A 22749-nucleotide genomic window follows, 5' to 3' on the forward strand; every position below is an offset into this window, starting at 1 on the left:
ATTTTGGGGCCCTTGAGATGTTTTGATATGCCCTGACATTTGTGCTTATTTCAGCTACTTATACTATTGGTCAACATGTTTTTTTGTTTTGTTTTTTTTTTTTGTATTCAGCACAAACCGTGCTACAGTAATATGTAAACAAGTTTTTAGAAAAAAAAAAAAAAAGATTATGCATGGTTACTAAGTTTTGGGGAAAACAATGTAGCTGAAATAAGGACATAAAACCCATACTGAATAGCTCTGAATAAGACTTTTGAGTAATCAATCTTGTAGGCTAGAATATTTATATCAAAATGATGTGAAAATCATTCTGCTCACTCATTTGCAGAGAACAATATATTTTAATTTTATTAATATCACATAATATATATGTGTGTGTATATATATATATATATATATATATATATATATGTGTGTGTATGTATGTATGTATGCATGCATGTATGTTTATGTATATGTATATGTATATGTATATAATAATAATAATAATAAATTTTATTTGAAGGCGCCTTTCTCGGCACTCAAGGACACCGTACAAAGATACATAATACATTTAAAACAGCGCAGAATAAGAAATATAGAAAATAAAACAATATTAAGAACAATTAAAAGAGGCAGAGCATGTTACAGTACATTAGATATGATAAGCAGTTTTAAACAGATGCGTTTTAAGTTGAAGTTTAAAGTGAGAGAACGAATCAATGTTTCTGAGTTGTGGTGGTAGTGCGTTCCATAGTCGGGGAGCAGATTGACTGAAAGCTCTGCTCCCCATAGTGGTGAGACGGGCACGGGGGACAGAGAGGTGTATGGAGGAGGATGACCTTAGTAAGCGGGAGGTGGTTGTAACCTGGAGGAGATCAGACAGATATGGGGGGGACAGGTTGTGAATGGCTTTGAATGTTAATAAAAGAACTTTGAAATGGATACGAAACTGAACCGGAAGCCAGTGAAGCTGTTGAAGAACAGGGGTGATGTGATGAATGGAAGGTGTTTGTGTTATTATGCGAGCAGCTGAATTCTGAACCAATTGAAGTTTATGAAGGGATTTATGAGGGAGACCGAACAGGAGAGAGTTGCAGTAGTCAAGACGTGAAGTGACGAGGCTGTGGACAAGGATGCAGGCTGTGTGGGGGGTAAGGGAGGGGCGGAGACGATTAATATTTCTTAAGTGGAAATAGGCAGACCGGGTAATATTATTGATGTGAGATTGAAAAGATAATGTGGTGTCAAGGATGACACCCAGACTCTTAACCTGAGGGGAGGGTGAAACGGAGGAACTATCAATAGTGAGAGAAAAGCCGTTGGATTTAGATAAAGTAGATGTAGTGCCAATGAGGAGAACCTCGGTTTTATTGCTATTTAATTTGAGAAAATTCTGTGTAAACCAAATTTTTATTTCTGAGATGCAGTCAGTAAGGGATGTGGGTGGGAGAGTAGATGAGGGTTTGGTCGAAAGGTAGAGCTGGGTGTCATCAGCATAACAGTGAAACTGAATGTTAAATTTACGGAAAATACTACCCAAATACTACTCGATGGATATATCTCGGGCGAGGCTGGAAGGCGATGTCCGGATGAAGGTGGAGAGCCGCAGGCGCAGGTCCAGGCAAGTGACAGCGCAGCCGGAGAAGATCAATGGCCGAATACTGGAACAAGCCCATCACTAACAGGTGAACAGGCAATAGAAAGAGCCAGACACCGACGAGCAGAAAGTATTTCCTACCAGCCCGCATTGTACTTTGGGCAGCATCGGCGGCCAGAAAAAACGGCGGATGAGGCAGAAGCCAGGACAGAACAGGTGAGCTAACGGCAAGCAGCGGCAGCAGGTTGCGCCAGCGTTCACTTCCGGGAAGCCGTATCAGGAGTATATGTATATATATATGTATATGTATATATTAGGGCTGTCAATCATTAAAAATTTTAATCACGATTAATCGCATGATTGTCATGTTAACTCGTCATATATAGATGTGGTGTGATTTCAGCTATACTTGCATGTAAAATTAGAGAAGCAGCATAATATCTGTGTTTAACTGAAAGCGCTGCTCCTCTCTGTCGCTTGCTGAACAATGCAGACGCACAAAGACAGAGAGAGAGAAGTGTGTGTGCGCGCGCTGGGACATCAAGACCTCGCACTCGCATGGCAGTACTGGCGAGTCGCTAGGAAAAGATTTGTCGCTAGGCGCTTTTTTGAAGAGGGGGAAAAAGGTCGCTAAAGGGGTGTGCAAAGTCGCTAAATTGGCAACACTGTGCATCTCCATTTCTCCAACTATGGGCTAGACTATGCGTTAATAAAACTAATGCCGTTGAAATTAATTTGTGTTAATGTGTTATTAATGTGTTAACTTTGACAGCACTAATTCTTGTTCTGTTCTGAATACCGTTACATTTAAATGATTTGTTCTGGAGCACAGACCCCCCACCTAATACACATACTGGTGCTGATATGTCTGTCAATGACTCCAGGCCCCTGGTTTCATGGCAACCCATCTGATAACATTTGTTTTATTGCTCAATGGAATGCGGGTAGAGCAGCACTTCCTCTTAGGAAAGACACATTACATCATAAAATGGAATCTTCTCTAATTAATTCATAGAAAAACCTTTCTTTGAATGAACACAAATCTTCAGGTCATTGTGTATATGATTACTGTTCTTGTATATGTTTTTGTGTATTGTACACCATTTTATGCATGCTTATGATAGATCACGAGTTAATATCACTCTAGCTGTGTCATGTTTAGTCTCTATCAATTCGTCTTCGGATGTTCTAATTGAGAGTGAATATTACATGTTGATACCTATGCAGCATATTAGTGTCTTAACCTGTTAACCTTCGCCCCCATTTGGGGCCTCACATGTGAAAATAACCTACCTAAATTAAAATGATAACAGTTTGTGACAAAGTGAGGCTACACAAACAAATTAGGTATCTTTGGAAAGAAGACACTCTTGGCTTTACTATCCATCATCCAGAGTTGATCTGAATACAATTGTTTGAATGCTCAAAAAGATAAAAAGTTATAGACACTTACGTGCCTTGAAAACATGTTTCCACACTGAATGTTTTTTTTATTTCATATACAAATACATGAAATAAGTCCTGGAGCAATCCAGAAAAGTAATGGATTGAAAGCCACATATCTCATGAGTTCATATTTCAAATTTGAAGAAGATACCATGAAAAATGAGATTCCTGCAATATTTTTTCTGAAACTATTTATAGTCCCCCCACCCCCCTGTTTGAGGAAAAATAACCACCAAATGGATTGCAGAATTATACAAGCTATTTTAGTCATTATACATGTTCCTGCATAGTTTTTCAATTATAAAATAATAGACAGATTTATTTGAGCACTAAAAAATACAAAAATAATTATTTGAGTAATAAAAAAGGAAACAAAAATAGGGAAAAAATGCTTTGTATATAGTATGTATACTGAAGTATTCTGATTGCCAGACATGAAGTGATATTGGCAGACATGGTCATAGAGTCAGTAATCACACGCTGATGTGCTTCCATTCAGATGATAATCATACAGATGGGCCATATAATCAATAATAGCTGATCAATGAATCACAATGATAGCCGTCATAGAGTCGGTAATAAACACGCTGATGTGCGTCCACACAGATTATAATCATGCAGATACGGCCACATTCCCCACACAATACACACACACACATATATAAAAAATGTTGAAGAAAAAAATGTTTTTTCCATTTTTTTATGGATAAAGCAGATCGCTAAGTTACGCCCCCCTCAGATGACAGTTGCGTCACAGAAGCGTCACTGCTGGCTGGAGGGAACGCCAAATTCAAATAATCTATATTCCGCTTTTCTGAGACTTTTTTTCCGTGGATGATCTCATTCTGTTTGTAAAACTGTATGCTACAGCACCGTGTTGTTGTTTTTTACTACCAAGACGCTGTTTTTGAGTATATTTTAATGGGATTATGTATTAAGACAGCCCATCATAAAAATGGCCTCTGGGTTCGGCTAATGGATTCCTAGATACACATTAGGATACATATTAAAAGAGGGTTGTTCGAAGTATCAAAATAATTATGCTTCAGAACTTTCACTCACCAATGACTCTTGTAGGAGGATGTAGAGCTGGTTGTGTCCATGTATGTGTGCAAGATCCAGTGGTGTGTGTCCATGGCTATTGTGGATCTTAAGGGCCTGCAGGGATCCAGGACACTGCAGCAAAGCACTGGCCAGATCTCGCAATCCATGCTGGGCCACAAAATGCAGGAGAGTAGGAATGTCCTCTGAATAACAGACAACAAGACAAATAACATATTGAAATAAAAATATTTTAAAAATTTCTACTTAAAAATGTAAATTATGTGCAAGTAGAAAGTAAGTACTGCACCAGAGAAAGTGATTTTCAATCAGTACATTTTCATGTTTTACAGTGTAGATCTTATTAAAAGAGGTCAATTTAAATGAGTTGACTTTAAATTGAGCATTAATTAAATACAATGGGAAAGTTTAGCATACTTCATGATCTTAATATCTCCATCTGTACTTCGACCCAGTGAGTAGGTTAAACACCGTGCAACGTTCATGTTTTGAGTGAGCATCTAAAACAAATGGGATTATAGTGCTAGAAAATTTGTAGAAACTAAATAAAACAAGAATATTAAACTGCATCATTTGCTAGGTAGAACTGCAACTTCATATATCCGAGGTCTTTAGAGATTTGAAAGCTTGCTTAGTAAATTAACGGTTTAAGCATTTCCATATTAATGGTAAGCCAACTTAGAATTGTCACGAATCCGGTTTATGAACTTCTGTTCACTTACCACCAGAGGTCACCCCCTCACCACATGGACTCTTGCACTACACCTACTGTTGCACTTCACCCTGGACTAAAGTTCCCATCATCAATTGCACTGATGACACACACACAGCTGAATGCACTAATTACACAGCAAAGTATTGTTTAGGACATATCACTCTTTTAGCGATAGCTACTTTACGGAGCCAGTCTAGTTTTCCAGTCATAGTTACTATTCTAGTCTTGTGTTCGCCTGTTACCTGTTTCTCGCCTGTGTACCTTGGATTAACCCTTTGCCTTGCCGTTTGGATTCTGTTTGCCCCTGTCTGGACTATTGTTTGAGTTTACGGATTACCCCTCTTCTCAAGCCCTCTGGATATCATCTGCTGATTGAAAACCCACACTTGTTCTAGGTTTACTCTTCATCTTGCCTCTTCTATTACTGTTTGCTATTTATCAACCCATGCTTGTTTCATGACCACGCCTTTTAATAAAAGCCTTGCAAATGGATCTGCACGTCTCTTTGTCTCATTGATCTCGTAACAAGAATGATAGATGTTTTTCATTTTTCTCATCTTTTAGGGCAAACACAGGCATAGGAACTGGGATACATTAGGCAAAGGAAGTATGGGGACTCGTCAATATCCCTCATTACTTTAAGAATAATGAGAAAAATACAAACACATATGCTTAAATAACAATACATAATATGGTTGCACAAGATTTAAGACAATCAAATTATCTAATCTGCATGCGTATAGCAGACTGGAATGAAGACCAGATTAAAAGATTTAAAAGAAAGTTTAAGGGGATTCAGAGGAGTTGTTTCAGATGAAAGATAATACAAAATCAGAATCAAAGGTCAATTTAAAACTGACATTATGAAGAAAATAAATATAAAAGGATGGATGCAATGCTGGCTATTTTATAATATAGAAATTTACAGAGGTCTGCTAACAAAAATAGAAACAAACAATTTAAAGAAATTCACTTTACCAGTCTTCATTAAGCATACTGTTTGCGGCTGGACCAATCAGACACACAATTAATTATTCATTATACTTATTATGAATAATCCAAAAGACCTGCCACCCCATTATGATCATGCAAATGAGACAGTTTGCAAACAAAGAAACCTTTTCCAGTTTGAAATTATAACTTTTGCATTGGTCAAACCAAACTCGTGAGTTATGACTTCTGCAGAAATTAAAAGCCAGTTTCTCTAGACTCCAAGTGTAAAAGGGAGAAATGGAGACATCCGGTTAAATCTTGACACTGCAGGACTTCATTTTGGAGAGATAGCATGTCCATGCTGCAGGACAGCAACTACAACACCCATGTTGTGAAATTTTCACCCAGGACAAAGGACTCTCCCAACAACAACTGATTTAGATTAACATCCCTGAAGTTCTTCATTCTCCATTCATTGTACTGTACATTTAACTAAACAGAGGTATAGTATAAACTGTAGACCCATTTGGTACAAATGTGCTGATGGTTCTGTTCAGGTGGTTAACTGACTCCTTTTTCATAGTTTCATTCCCTTGTTTATGTATTGCTTTTATTCAACTAGAGACAGGTGTGGAACATAACTATGGCAATCAAAGAGAACATGCTATAAATGGAAACATGGAAAACAGGAACTAAATACAGGAACTGAGAAAACAGGCACACTGCAGACCATCGATGGGTCGCCGATGGGTCATGAGTCCCCGGATGCCATGGTGGCCGTGGGTGATTAGTGTCAGCTCTAGGGAGGACCTGGCTGCAGGATTTAGCTCCTGGATGGATTTGTTGGCAGGCTGTAACTCCAGGGCAGCATTAACCTCTGATTTAGGGCCCGTGGTGTGTGTGGGCACTAGCTCGGTGTCTGTGGCAGGTGTAAATACTGGCTTTGGGTCTATGGCGTGCATAGGAACTGCCATGTGTAGTCCTTGATGAATTGTTCCCCCTTTTCAAAGAGGAGGATCTAGACTGCTGGAAGATCCATCTTTATAGGTTGGTTATTCTGTTGTAAGAAATTAGCTCCTTTTCAGAGGGAATTGAATCTAAAGATTCGGGATCAACTTGATTAAAATTTATTCAAAATTTATAGCTTACACTTTATCAACTATTCGTCCAGCGTTTAGTAGAACTTGACATACCTTACCAATTCCGTTTGTATTACTCTGTGGCCAACATAATAATAATACAAAACTAGTATTTGGTTAAATATTAGCAAGGTAACAAAGACCGACAGCTCAAGACAATAACTTATAACACATAACTAATAACACTTATAAACACAGAACACTGCTCTTTAAAATGAAACACAAATTTTAATGAGCTACTCTAATAATACATTAACTAAACACACACACACACACACACATATACAGTTTAGGAAATGAGAATAACGGTTTTGTGGAGTTCCCAAAATTCTAGTATTCGCTACTAGGTCCTAAATCGCAACCTGAGAAAATCACAAAAGCCTAGATTTGACTTATCTTTAATGCTTAAGATCAATTCAGCACCAGTTCAGCGACAGAGGAAACTTTGTTTGTTTTACTTGCGTTTGGTTAAAATGGGGTTTTCATCGTCGGCTTGTCACAGGGAAACACAGTGCCTTTGATTGGTCGGTGATCTTCTGTGGATGACAACTTTGGGATTCACTGGCTGGTGAATGGATGTTTCCCTTGGTTGCCTTAGCTACGGATGTTGACGCGCTTGAAGTTGAGAGTCTGAGTTGCACGGCTCTAAAGGCTTTGAAGATTTCTGGCAGGGTCATGAAGCTTCAACGGAGTGGTTGAGAGTTCTGGATGACAAGAATACTAGTCATGTGTTGGGCGTAAGCATTTCAGCGGTTTGAGCTGTTTGGGCGGATCCAGCAGTTCAAGCAATGAGTTCCTTTGATTATTTGGTTTTAAGCGAGCCGATTTGGTCCATCCCACAACGCAGTCTTCCAATCAACTTGTTACAAGGCAGGGCCACGCCTGTACCGTTCCTTTTTCATGATGCTTAGTCTTCCATGTGGGGAAATATATTTGCAGGTTTTGTTAATAACTTCTATAAAGTGTCATACAACGAACACTGTTTATAATACCAACTTTTCATTCACACCAAGGTTCTGCAAATAAAACAAGCTTTCCTTCAACATCAGATATCGGTATCTTGCAAACGCATTAATAACCTTATCTACTAAAAAATGTTATACAACGTCAATTAAACTTCACCAATTACATAAAACACATCAAGCATATGAAAAGGCACATAACACATTATTTGTGGATATATTTTTAATACGTATAATGATTTTTAAATGATTGTCTTTTGAAAATTGTCCATGTAAGCTTCTGTGTTTCTTTGTCTGCAAAGAAAAGAGCGGCGTTTATTGGAATGTAAAGAAGAGGGGGAGGAGGTCAAGGAAGTCACACTGCGGAGCACTGGTGAGCTTTTGCAGACCGGAGGGCCTCAGTAAATTAGCCTTTTCCTGTGCCTATACTATAGTTCCATGCATAGCGATCACGAGGTATCTCTCAACCATATGTTGTGTGAAAGAACTTTTTAGTCCTTGATACAAAAGATCTCTGTTGTCTCCTGATTGGATTAGTTTTTTATCACTCTTCCAATTCTTCTGAGGAGATAACGACAAGGCGTTGACATGAAATCGACCCAGGAGAGCGAAAGTGAGCACGTCACTGTTAAGCGGACTGATAAGAAGAGATCAGAGAAGTCGCGAGTGAGCGAGATGGAGAAAAGAGGACAGCTGAGCTGATGAGAAATAGCAGGAAAATAAAAGGAGGTGACAATGGATGAACCGTCGCTGATGCCTCTAGGCAAGTTTGATTTCAGTGATATGAGTGAATGGCCCAAATGGATGCAACGTTTTGAGCGTTATAGAATTGCGTCCAGCTTAGACAAGCAGTCACAAGAATATCAAGTTAATACATTTATGTATACCATCGGTGACGAAGCTGAGGATATACTGAATGTTCTTCCCCTGAATGAAGAGGAGACAAATTCATATGAGACAGTGAATACGGCATTCACACAGCATTGTGTAAGCAAACGTAACATGATTTTTGAACGTTATCAGACGTAATCAAGAAGCAGGAGAGAGTATAGAAGTGTTCATCAATGCTATACATGCACTGGTAGAACATTGTGAGTTTGGAGCCTTAAGAGATGAACTGATAAGAGACAGAATTGTCGTTGGCATACAAGATACAAGATTGTCTGAAAGTTTGCAACTTGATTCTGAGCTCACACTGGGAAAAAAAGCCATGATTAAAGTGAGGCAAAGTGAGTGTGTGAAGAGACAGCAGCCCATCCTGCATGGAAGTTCACATGAAGTGCAAATAACAGGGGATGTTCATGCTCCAAGTTCAAAACTAAAACAGTCACAAAAGAAAGAGAAATGGCGAAAACAAAAGGGACCCAGTAAAGTGGATGAAGACAGTAAATCAACTGAGTGTGGAAAATGTGGAAACATAAAGAGACACAAATGGAGAGAGTGCCCTGCACGTGAAGCGGAATGCCGTAAATGCCACAAAAAGGGACATTTTGCAAAGCAGTGTTTTGTCAGCTGGAACAGTTAATGACATCACACAGGAGAGAGAAGAAAATGAAAGAGAAGTGAGTTCGATAGAGACTAGTGAGTGGATTGAACTGTTCAGATTGAATGGTCAAAACACTGAGTTTAAGATGGACACTGGTGCAGCGGTTACTGCAATCCCAGAAAGCGTTTTTTCGGCAAACATTCATGGCAAGCTCCACCCACCCAACAAAGTTCCGTATGGGCCCGGAAATAAATAAATAAATAAATAACTAAACAGGACATTTACGCAGTGAAAGGATTGTCCAAAGCACTGTTGGGACTTCCAGCAATAGAGGCTTTGCATCTGGTTACACGACTACACGACGCTTTGATTACAACATAATCCATGTGCCTGGAAAGCAGCTGATCACAGCGGATGTGCTGTCAAGAGCGCCTATTAAGCACACGCTCTCAGAATGGGAGATGGAGCAGGAGGCTGATCTGAAGGTGTTCATTGATTCAGTTGTGCAAGGCTTGCTAGCCACAGAAACCAGGCTGAAACAAATAGTTGAAGAACAAAAAGCTGAATCAGTTTGTGGGAAAATCCGCCAGTCCTGCCAGTCTGGGTGGCCAGAAAAAAGTCACCTGCAGAAAGACATGTAGCCATATTTGCAAGAACGAGGGCATTTTTCCATAGTTGGAGACCTCCTTTTTGAGAGGACAAAGGATTGTCATACCCACTTCTATGAGGCAAGAGATGCTGAAGATTCTTCATAAGGGCCACCAAGGGATTGTAAAATGCAGGGCCAGAGTTGCTCAGACGGCCTGGTATGTCAGTACATATCAGCCAGCTGGTGGAACGATGTAGCATCTGTGCTCAACACAGAAATGCGTGGAGTGAGCCATTCTTGACAACGCCCATTCCAGAAATACCATGGCAACGTGTTGGTACTGATCTGTTCTTCTGGGAGAAAGAGAACTATCTGCTTGTCATTGACTATTTTTCTCGGTACATTGAGGTGGCAAGACTTAAAGTATCTACCTCGAGTACAATCATATCCGCTCTGAAAGAGGTGTTCTGTTGACATGGCATTCCAGAAACAGTGGTGTCGGACAATGGACCTCAGTACAGTTCAGTTCTCTTTCAGGCCTTTGCAGCTGAGTACGGATTAAATTATATGAAAAGCAGCCTATTGTTTCCACAGGCAAATGGAGAAGCAGAGCGTGCAGTGGGTACTGTTAAAGGCCTGTGGAAAGGAGGAGGAGATAAAGGAAAAGCACTCCTGACATATCGTTCTGAATGAATTGTTTTAGTGACAGAAGCTCCACAGTGCGACAGAATGACAGTGACAAGACAAGACAGATAATACTATAAAAATATACAAAATAGAAAATTTGCAAAATAGCAAAAACACAATATACAAAATAGACAATTTAGTATGTACAGGTATGGTAGGTGCAAATTTGAAATGTAAATAAATATGTGTTAAATAAATGAATGTATAATAGTGTTGTGTGTTCCACGTTTATTGTCAAGTGTTCATGAGATGGATTGCCTGAGGGAAGAAACTGTTCCTGTGCCTGGCTGTTCTGGTGCTTAGTGCTCTGTAGCGTCGACCAGATGGCAACAGTTCAAAGAGGGAGTGTGCTGGATGTGAGGGGTCCAGAGTGATTTTGCTAGCCCTTTTGCTCACTCTGGATATGTACAGTTCTTGGAGAGTAGGGAGGGTTGTACCAATGATTCCTTCTGCTGTCCGGACTATCCGACGTAGTCTTCTGAGGTCAGATTTGATAGCTGAGCTGAACCAGACCGTTATTGAAGTGCAGAGGACAGATTCAATCAGGGCCACTGCTGGCCAAATAGGAGCCCTAAGCAGAATTGTATTGTAGTGCCCCCTCCCCCAAATATTATGGATGTAAAAAAAAAAAAAAAAAAAACACCCACTATAGGGGTCAAAATAGAACTTTAATAAAATATAAACAAACAAATATAAAATTACAATTTTAGCTCTAGACAGTTACCTACAACTATTATTTTATTAATACAGTTGTCTGATTGATTTTATAGTCTCAAGCATTCAGAAATCACACAAAAGAAAATTGAGCAGTTTTACTACGATAAAACCGTGGTTAATTTTTGTAAGGGCTGTGATGTCCACATGTTTTGAAGATAGAGGCTATAGCATTTCTATCGCAAAAAGGTGGCCAAAAATAAAAAATTAAGTGGATATTTGAATTAGCCTAAATGTTTGGTCAATATTAAAGGACTTGATCATTCTGTAAGTGTATTACCAGGCCAAATATTTAAATTGTTCATTTTGTATTACATTATGTATTTTAACAGTGTTTTTCAATGAACCCATTTAATTATTAAGCAATCATTATTGCCTCATTGTTTTTATATAATGCATTTTAAATCATTTTAAAGGCTGTTGTTGGCTTAGGTCTTTATAACCAAACAAATAATAATACTTAATACTTGTTTGTAAACTATTATTTGAAGTACCAAAACCATGGTTAATTTGTGGTTACCATGGCTACAAGAACCATGATTTTTGGTTTTATTCATAGCAAAACCATTGCTAGTTTTTGTAAGAGAACATGGAATGTCAGAGAGAATATTATATGCGTTGTTGGTGGATAAATTATTACCGACATTAAAACACGTTATTAACGTCAACAGCCAAAAAAGTTTCACAGGATTAGGAATGTAGGCTACCTAAAAATTATGCACGGGCTTCGTCTTTTTTTCTTTTTCTTTTCTTGGTGCCAGTTTGCTGATATCTTTTCACGGGCATAGCTGTCCATCAATTATGATCATTTGCTTTCAGCCGCAAACATGAGGTGTGAGTGGTCGCGGGTGCAGGAATGCTGCATCACGTATGATTGGCCTACTGTGTCTGCGTTCACCATAAAAACCAAATTTCTTTATAATATATTATATATATATATATATATATATATATTAGGGATGTAACGGTATGAAAATTTCTAATCACGATTATAGTGACCAAAATTATCACGGTTATCAGTATTATCACGGTATTGTTAAAATGTGCTGGAGATGTTCAAAAAGTACCAAAACATAAATCACTTCACCAAGTTTCATACTTAAAAATCAACAAACAGCAAATAAAATGACTTTTTGTTTGCATAATCACTAAAACAATAACAGTACCAATGAGGTCTGGATTTTAAATGACAATTTGACTGACAACAGTTTAATAGCATGCTCAAATAAATAATGTAAATGTTCAAATAAAGCTTTGAAAAAGTTTAACATAAAGGTAGACCACACATTTCAGCCTTTAAAGAAAAGGGTTAAATTAAAATGATAATTAATAAATGATTATATGTATTTTATCTGCTCCATAAATAATTCTATATAGCATATCTGAATTGTTTAAATGTACATAAGTTTGTTTTTCATCAACCGGTTAAAATTTACAGCAGGTCATGCAAATTTGGTCAATTTCTTGGCCAGACAGAAACTGCACACTGACTGAATGTAAATAAGTGTCTGTAAATCCACTCTCTGGCAGCAGGTGGCGCTTTATACGGAAAAGCTGAATTACAGCTGATTCCTGTGAACTCCGCGAACACTTCCTGTAGGTATTACATGGAGCAAAGATGAGAACAAAATGCCATCAAATCGTTTCTGAAGACAGTCCGAACCTTCAGAGGTACATTCATATAATTAATTCATTTATATATTAATTTGTATAATTCCCTTAGCAGTCTTTTAAAACCTCCCAGCTTTTCCGCCCTGTTTTCACTCAGAACGAAACTACTGTGCGCACGTGAGACTGTTACTGAAAACTCTGCTTTATGCCGGACAGTATTTATTTATCGCGAGTTGTTTAAATCACGGTAATCGAATACGGTTTAAATGATAATTAAAATATGAAACGGTAATACTAACCGCGGGGAATTTTATCATGATTTATCGTCAAACCGGTAATCGTTACATCCCTAATATATATATATATATATATATATATATATATATATATATATATATATATATATATATATATATATATATAATATATTATAAAAAAATGTGGTTTATGTGAACGCAGAACGCATATATATATATATATATATATATATATATATATATATATTAGTGCTGTCAATCGATTAAAAAATTTAATCGCGTTAATCACAGTCCTGGACTATGATTAATCACGATTAATCGCAAATTTAAAATACTAGGATTTACCTGTAAATGTGTTGAAATAAAGGAATGCATGACAAACTACTTTAAGGAAACATAATCTTTCACATCTCCGCCAGATATGAGACAATCCTTATTATTCTTTTATTTTAATTCAGCCATTATCAGCCTTTATTCTGTCAATAAAACGTTTACCAAGCCAAATCGCTTCAATCCCAGGACACATTTACCCAACTATTATCAAAAGTATTTCTAAATAAATACAACAAAACATTTTCTTGCAACCTTACATGAAGTATTATGACAAAATGCATTATGAAGAAGAATTGGACCTGTTCTGAAGGTGCATTAGAGCTAACATTAGCATCATGCTGCATAAGACAATTTATGAGATTAATAGTACACTTTTGCTCAGAACTCACTTTAAACCACTATCGAGTGTTTGTAATAACTTCCTTTTGCGATCACATGTGTATATATACACTTTGGGCGGCCGCGGTACATTATAAAAATAGCCCAATAAACCGCAACCCACGGCTCTGTAATTTTTCCCGTGACTGTATTTTCAAAATAGCCCAATTGTGTGGGAAAACCGCGATCCTGGCAACACTGGTTCGCTGTACCCTTATATCACATATGAGTATACATATCTCTCGTGCACTGTCGTTCTCTCTCTCTCTCGGATACTCGCTCTCTCGTGCTGCGTTGGCTTCACTTTTGTTGAGCCCGACGCCTCATAATCACACAACCCCTGCATCCCAATGTGCATACTATACACCCTATCTGCCCTAAATAGTATTGAAAATGACTAATATCACATAGAATTTAGGACGGATAGCGTGCAAATTGGGACGCAGGCAATGATTTCCTTCCACGCTGCGATGACGGCAAAAAGTTGGGGTCAAACCTTATCAAACGATTAATTTGCATTAAAAAAATATTAACTCGTTAAAAATTTTAGATTAATCACATGCGTTACCGCGTTAAGGTTGACAGCCCTAATATATATATATATATATATATATATGTTAATATTTAGATTTTTATTAATGTATATGTATATGTTAATTGTAATACTAATATAGAACGAAAGGGTTTTTTTTAAGCAACTGGGATGGTGCCCCCCTGGGAGTTGGTGCCTTATGCAAACTGCGTACTCTGCGTATAGGGAGTGGCATTACAGGTTCAATGATGGCAAAGTAGAACTGTTTCAGCAGCTCCTGTGGCAGGTTGAACTTATTCAGTTGGCGAAGGAAGTATAGCCTCTGCTGGGCCTTTTCCACAATGGAGTCTATGTGAATGTCCCACTTCAGGTCCTGAGAGATGGTGTTGCCCAGGAACCTGAATGACTTCACTATTGTTACAGTGCTGTCCATGATGGTGAGTGGAAGGGGGGGTTCTCCTGAATTCCACGATCATCTCCACTGTTTTTTTTTTTGTTATCAACATTTTTTTTTTTTTTTTTTTTTTTTTTATCTCCACTGTTTTGAGCATGTTGAGCTCTAGGTTGTTAAGACTGCACCAGGCAGCCAGCTGCTCAACCTCATGTCTGTAAGCAGACTCGTTTCCGTCCTGAATGAGGCCAATGCGTGTGGTGTCGTCTGCAAACTTTAGGAGCTTGACAGAGGGGTCTTTAGATGTACAGTCATTGGTGTACAGGGAGAAGAGCAGTGGGGAGAGAACGCAGCCCTGAGGAGCTCCAGTGCTGATCGTATGGGTGCTGGATGAGAATTTTCCCAGCTTTACTAGCTGCTGCCTGTCTGTCAAGAAGCTGGTGGTCCACTGACAGACGGAGGTGGGCACGGAGAGCTGAAGTCCACAAAGAGGATCCATACATAAGTCCCTGGTCTGTTGAGATGCTGCAGGATGTAGTGCAATCCCATGTTGACTGCATCGTCCACAGACCTGTTTGCTCTGTAGGCAAACAGCAGGGGGTCCAGTGATGTCCTTCAGATAAGCCAGCACCAGTTTTTCAAATGACATCATGGCCACAGATGTAAGAGCTACAGGTCTGTAGTCATTAAGTCCAGTAATTTTGGGTTTCTTTGGTATAGGGATGATGGTGGAACGTTTGAAGCAGGAAGGAACTTCGCACAGCTCCAGTGATCTGTTGAAGATCTGTGAGAAGATGGGGGCCAGCTGGTCAGCAAAAGGTTTTCAGACAGGCTGGTTCGTCACCGTCTGGGCCTGGTGCTTTTCTTCTCTGGTTCTTTCTGAAGACCTGACGCACATCATCTTCACTAATCTGAAGTGCAGGAGTGGTGAAGAGGGGGTTGCTGGAGGTGTTAATGGTGTTTATTCAAACCTAAAATAAAACTCATTCAGATCGTCTACCAGTTGTTGAGTCTCCATATTGCTGGGGGATGGTGTTGTTGGTGATGCCTTTCAGACCTTTCCACACTGATGCAGAGTCACTGGAAGAGAATTGGTTCCTTAACTTTTCAGAATAATTCCTCTTTGCCACTCTGATCTCCTTTTCCAGTGTATATTTGGGTAACACTTTATTTTGATGGTCCCTTTTGAACATTCTATTGACACTAGGTAATGTTGCAACTACATGTCAACAAACTCTCATTAAAGTATTAGTAGACTGTCTGCTTCATATCTGCTAACTCTTTATTGTGATGGTCTCCCAACAGATACTCTATACTGACTGTAAGTAACTTTGCAAGTACGTCAACTTATTCTAACCCTAACCCTACCAGTCTACAAATACTCTACTAACACTCTTATGAGAGTTAGTAGAAATGTAATGTTAATGTTACGTATAGTCAACAGAATGTGTTAAAGGGGCCATCAAAATAAAGTGAAACCTATATTTGGCCTGTTTATACAAGACTCTGTTCCCGTTCCTGGAAGCATCTTCTTTGGCCTGACAGAGCTGTCTGAGTTTTGCAGTGAACCGTGGTTTGTCATTGTTGTATGTTAAACAGGTCCTAGTAGGAATGCACATATCTTCACAGAACAACCCTCTACAGACACCTTGGCAATTGAATCGCCATTGGCTAGTACATTTTTTTGTTTACTCACCAGACTGATATACTAGGCCATATATATATATATATATATATATATATATAAATGGGCTCCTGATATATCTAAATAAAGTGAATGGGGGCAGCTATTGAAAATAATGTCTTTAAAGGTTTTAGAATGTCTAGTGCAGGGGTTTTCAACCTTTTAGGACATGAAGATTTGAAAGCTCGTATTCATAAATCTTCAAGGCAATGTCTCTGAATTAATTGATGCTCGCGCCCCTCTTGACAGGTGCTGGCGCCCCCCTGGGTTGAAATCCGCTGGTCTAGTGTAGCGTGATCAGGGGAAAATAAGGTCACGGTGTGGGGAACATTTTTGCTCTCACTCAAAAATCCCAATTCATGCAGATTTCTACTGAAATGACTGTGCCCACAATATTGTTCTGAGCAATAATAAATGTGACTGCACCTAAAGAATGACAAAATTCTGAACATTCATTTAACATCATTCTGTTTTTCAGTGAAGGTTGCAGATAGGGATGTAACGATTACCGGTTTGACGATAAATCATGATAAAATTCCCCGCGGTTAGTATTACCGTTTCATATTTTAATTATCATTAAAACCGTATTCGATTACCGTGATTTAAACAACTCGCGATAAATAAATACTGTCCGGCATAAAGCAGAGTTTTCAGTAACAGTCTCACGTGCGCACAGTAGTTTCGTTCTGAGTGAAAACAGGGCGGAAAAGCTGGGAGGTTTTAAAAGACTGCTAAGGGAATTATACAAATTAATATATAAATGAATTAATTATATGAATGTACCTCTGAAGGTTCGGACTGTCTTCAGAAACGATTTGATGGCATTTTGTTCTCATCTTTGCTCCATGTAATACCTACAGGAAGTGTTCGCGGAGTTCACAGGAATCAGCTGTAATTCAGCTTTTCCGTATAAAGCGCCACCTGCTGCCAGAGAGTGGATTTACAGACACTTATTTACATTCAGTCAGTGTGCAGTTTCTGTCTGGCCAAAAAATTGACCAAATTTGCATGACCTGCTGTAAATTTTAACCGGTTGATGAAAAACAAACTTATGTACATTTAAACAATTCAGATATGCTATATAGAATTATTTATGGAGCAGATAAAATACATATAATCATTTATTAATTATCATTTTAATTTAACCCTTTTCTTTAAAGGCTGAAATGTGTGGTCTACCTTTATGTTAAACTTTTTCAAAGCTTTATTTGAACATTTACATTATTTATTTGAGCATGCTATTAAACTGTTGTCAGTCAAATTGTCATTTAAAATCCAGACCTCATTGGTAATGTTATTGTTTTAGTGATTATGCAAACAAAAAGTCATTTTATTTGCTGTTTGTTGATTTTTAAGTATGAAACTTGGTGAAGTGATTTATGTTTCGGTACTTTTTGAACATCTCCAGCACATTTTAACAATACCGTGATAATACTGATAACCGTGATAATTTTGGTCACTATAATCGTGATTAGAAATTTTCATACCGTTACATCCCTAGTTGCAGATAAAGTTATACTTTCTTAACTACATCAACTAAGTTTTTATCGAGCATTGGTATGAAGACTATATTTTGTGTGTATGCACAATAACATTTTGACTATTCCTCTGTGTTAAACTGCATTGGATATGGGTCATACTGTCATACTAAGTGGGCAGGAAAGCACACAAAGGAAGAAGTGCACAGTAATGCACTTCCCTTCATAATTTATTCATGTCTATAACAGCCTGTAAAATAAAGTGCTGGTAGCATTAATTGTTTTGTGCTCCTCTAGATTTGGTTATCTGAAAAGATTGGACCTAAAATGGGTTAAGAGTGCTATTCAGAACTAGAGAAGCCCTTACCTCCAGCAGGAGACTGATCACACTGCAGGCCCTGGAAACCTCCTGTCGGCATTTTCCGCATTAAACAAGAAGCCAGAGTTTGATCCAGCTTCTCCAAGGAAGACACCTGAAAAGCCTTCAAAACATAAGAAATAGAACAAACCTTAAGAAAGTATTTAATGCTGAAGAGTGTGCCACTATCATCACTAAACCAAATTGTAAACATGAAGAAAGGTTTTCCAAACTCTTCTCCATCTTCCATTGGTCAGACAATGATATGGCTCTGTCGGAAAAGTCACTCCGTTGGTTGAATTATTGCTGGCATGTCAGTATGGCCAGGATGCTTAGACAAGTTTTGATAGCACCTCAGAGCCACTTTTCAGGGGAATTAACCCATAGTTCAAATGACTTCGACTTATAGTTGTGTCTACATATGCAGCTGGGATATTTTAACATTGACTACATGATACACTTGTATCAATACACACTTGTATACACTATATATATACATATAGCGAGAGAGAGAGAGAGGGATCATCTGTTGTGAGTTAAAGTAAACACCCAGAATTTGAATAAACAAAATAAAAATGTAAATGTAAGTTACTTCATCAGCCAGTACAGCCTAATATGCTTTACCATCTTTTAAAAGTATCCAAAATGTGTCTGTATTGCATATATTCAAATGTGCAGTTAATTGGGAGGATGAAAAAGGTGTATTATCACAGTTGGTTGCAACAAATAGAGTAAAAGCGTAATCGAGTAATCAGAATTAGAAATGATTAATCAGTAATTAGAGTAATCGCGTTTGGTCTCGTACTGTATCGCGTATCTTGTCAGTGTCTGCGCTTGCTTGGCCATTTGTTATGATAAACAGGAAAGTGTGTTCAAGCACCAGCAGAAGACAGTGTAAAGAAATAGTCTTTGAGAGAAGCAGTCTATCAGCTGAAGTTAAAAGCAGCTCGTAAGTGTATTTACTTGTCTCATTAGTGTTTAGCGCAGTTGCCGTTGCTAGGAAATGCTTGTTTTGTTTACTGTGTTGAGACTTGCTAAAATCGCGTTTGGTCTCATACTGTATCGCGTATCTTGTCGTGTCTGTGCTTGCTTGGCCATTTGTTCTGATAAACAGGAAAGTGTGTCCAGCTGAATTCAAATAGTGATTTGTTAGACGGGTATAAAAAAGGTAATTATACCACGACAGCGGTCGCAGCAGCCGTCGTGTGAAGCCCTCCTTGTGTAAAGACAGAAGAGTGTAAAGACTATCGACTCTACCGTGCGACTCCACCGGGCAGGGACACCTTATATCCGGCAAGGGATATAAGTATCGCTTTTTATTTATCCTCTTTCCTACTACTTGTTTCACTTCTGTTTTAGTTTTTATAACCAATTCTTACTATGTGTTTTCAGATCAATACTATCACTACCACTCGCAAACCATGCATCACACACTTTAGACAGCGCAATCCTAACAACCTGCGCACTTTGCCTATGTCTGCTAATACATTACTTTCTTTTTCTATTGGTCTCTGGAATTGTCAGTCTGCTGTCAACAAAGCTGATTTCATTACTTCCATTACTAGTCATTCAAGGCTAAACCTCATGGCCCTGACAGAGACCTAAATCAAACCAGAGGACAATGCTACACCTGCAGCACTTTCCAATAATTTCTCCTTTTCCCACACGCCCCGTTTGACTGGAAGAGGTAGAGGTACTGGTCTGCTCATCTCTAATAATTGGAAATTTACTCCTTTACAATCTCTCAGTATCAACAGCTCCTTTGAATCACATTCGGTTACTATTACCTACCCTCTAAAAATCCATTTTGTAGTTGTTTATCGTCCTCCAGGACCACTAGGAAACTTTGTGGAAGAATTAGATTTGTTTCTCTCAACCTTTCCTGAGGATGGTACTCCCTTAGTTATACTTGGAGACTTCAACCACCACCACCGCCTCTTTTGATCTCAAGAGAGTGTTAACTACGGCTACTCACAAATCAGGCTACCAACTGGACCTTATTTACACACAACACTGCTACACAGATCATGTGCTGGTTACTCCACTGCACACCTCTGATCACTTCCTCCTCACTCTTAGCCTCAACATGATTCCTGACACATCACTTACCCCTCCACGTCACTTTTCGACGTAACTTACACTCACTCTCACCCTCCCGGCTATGCTAACAGTGCTGCTGTTACTTTCTGTTCCACTCTGACGTCTTGTTTAGATACTTTCTGCCCCTTATCTTCCAGGCCAGCCTGTACCACCCCTACTGCCCACATTCTTCATTAATAAAATGACAAACCTCACTGCACAATTTACCCCTCACCACAATCTGTCAAACACATCTTATCAGCAAACATACACTCGTTCACATCCTTCTCTCCACTCTCTGATGCAGAAGTCTCTAAGCTCATCCTTTCCAGTCATCCTACTACTTGTCAGCTTGATCCTATTCCATCTCATCTGCATCAAGCCGTTTCTCCTGCTGTTGCATTTGCACTCACTCACATCGTTAAAACATCCCTTCACACTGGTGTTTTTTCCTCAGCATTTAAACGGGCTCGTATAACCCCACTTCTTAAAAAACCCACTCTTAACTCAACTCTTTTAGGGAATTATAGATCGGTTTTCCATCTACCTTTCATTGCAAAAACACTTGAACGAGTTGTGTTCAACCAAGTTTCTGCCTTTCTCACACAGATCAACCTCCTGGACAGTAACCAATCTGGCTTCAGAAGTGGACATTCGATTGAAACTGCCTTGCTCTCAGTTGTTGAAGCCCTAAAACTTGCAAGAGCAGCTTCCTAGTTTTCATTACTTATCTTGCTGGATCTGTCTGCTGCTTTTGATACGGTCAACCACCAGATCCTCCTGTCAACCCTACTGAGAAAGGGCATCTCAGAAACCACAAGTTGCAACATCTAACTACTGGGGTGCCTCAGGGCTCAGTTCTTGGACCACATGGCTTTTCATATAACTGTTATGCTGATGACACTCAGCTCTACCTCTCATTCCATCCTGATGATCCGACCATAGCTGCTCGCATCTCAGCATGTCTAACAGACATTTCTTGCTGGATGAAGGACCATCACCTTCAACTCAACCTAGCCAAGACAGAACTCTTGTAGTTTCAGCAGACCCATCTCTTCATCACAATTTCACTTTCCAGTTAGGCTCATCAACCATAACTCCTTCAAAAACAGCCAGAAACCTTGGAGTTGTGATTGATGATAAGGCAAGGCAAGTTTATTTATATAGCACATTTCATACACAATGGTAATTCAAAGTGCTTTACATGAAAGAAAGTAAAAATAGTCATAAAAAAACAATAATATTGATCACAGCAATAAAAATAAGGAGTTGGAAAAAAAATGTAATAATAATAATAAAAACAAGACACTTAAAAACAAATATTCTCAAGCTTTGTTCAATCTCTTCCGCAATAAGTGAACGGGAAAAAAACTTCCAAAACACCTAACTAATTTCACTACTTCATCCCCTACTTACTTTGATCATCGTATCTGACCTATTCGCTCAAACTCGGGGCGTGCCCCTGTCTGTAATGGTAGGAATTTAGAGTTGGTAGAGCGATTCACGACTAGAACCTCCCTTCTAGCGTCTCACATTCTCTCTGTATTTATACCTTCAAATGCACTAATTGCCTCTAGAGCTCTTAGTGCCTTTGTGAATGCATTTTGTCCCTCCTGGACTGTGCACATCTCTCAATCTATAGATGTGCACACGTACACCTTTACACTTACATGTGTACGTAAATTATGACACCAGTTTTAAGATGAATTTCTCAGACCACATTGCTAAAACTGCCCGGTCCTGCAGATTTGCATTATACAATATTAAGAAGATCAGGCCCTTTCTCTCAGAACATGCAACACAACTCCTTGTTCAGGCTCTTGTTCCGTCCAGACTTGACTATCGCATTGCTCTCTTGGCAGGTCTTCAAGCCAATTCCATCAAATCTCTACAATTAATCCAAAATGCCGCTGCAAGATTAATCTTTAATGAGCCGAAAAGAACGCATGTCACACCTCTGTTCATCAATTCGCACTGGCTACCAATATATGCTCGCATTAAATTCAAGGCATTAACGTTTGCCTACAGAACAACCACTGGCTCTGCAACCCTTTACCTAAATTCATTACTTCAGACTTATGTGCCCTCTAGAAGCTTGCGTTATGCAAGTGAGCGACGCATTATTGTGCCATCCCAAAGAGGCACAAAATCACTTTCAGACTTTTTCATTAACTGTTCCCATCTGGTGGAATGACCTGCCCAACTCAATCAGAGCAACTGAATCCTTACCCATCTTCAAGAAACGGCTAAAAACATATCTCTTCCATCTTTATTTGACCCTCTAACTCTAGCACTCTCTATTCTAATTTTATTTTATCTATCTGTCTACTTTTTAT

At 38.8% G+C, this 22749-nt stretch overlaps 1 protein-coding gene across 1 annotated transcript in view; it reads right to left on the bottom strand.

Annotated features, from left to right (window-relative positions):
- The window catches only part of LOC306881489 (B-cell scaffold protein with ankyrin repeats-like), a gene marked incomplete at both ends in the record, with an annotated part of 111428 nt that overhangs the window by 40216 nt on the left and 48463 nt on the right, over positions 1-22749 (bottom strand). Inside the window, 2 exons of the mRNA XM_079435628.1 lie at positions 4088-4272; positions 18344-18458. Coding sequence (XP_079291754.1) covers positions 4088-4272; positions 18344-18458 — 300 coding nt within the window. The remainder of the gene's footprint in view (positions 1-4087; positions 4273-18343; positions 18459-22749) is intronic.

Source organism: Barbus barbus, assembly GCF_936440315.1.
Source record: "Barbus barbus genome assembly, chromosome: 2".
Taxonomy (NCBI): domain Eukaryota; kingdom Metazoa; phylum Chordata; class Actinopteri; order Cypriniformes; family Cyprinidae; genus Barbus; species Barbus barbus.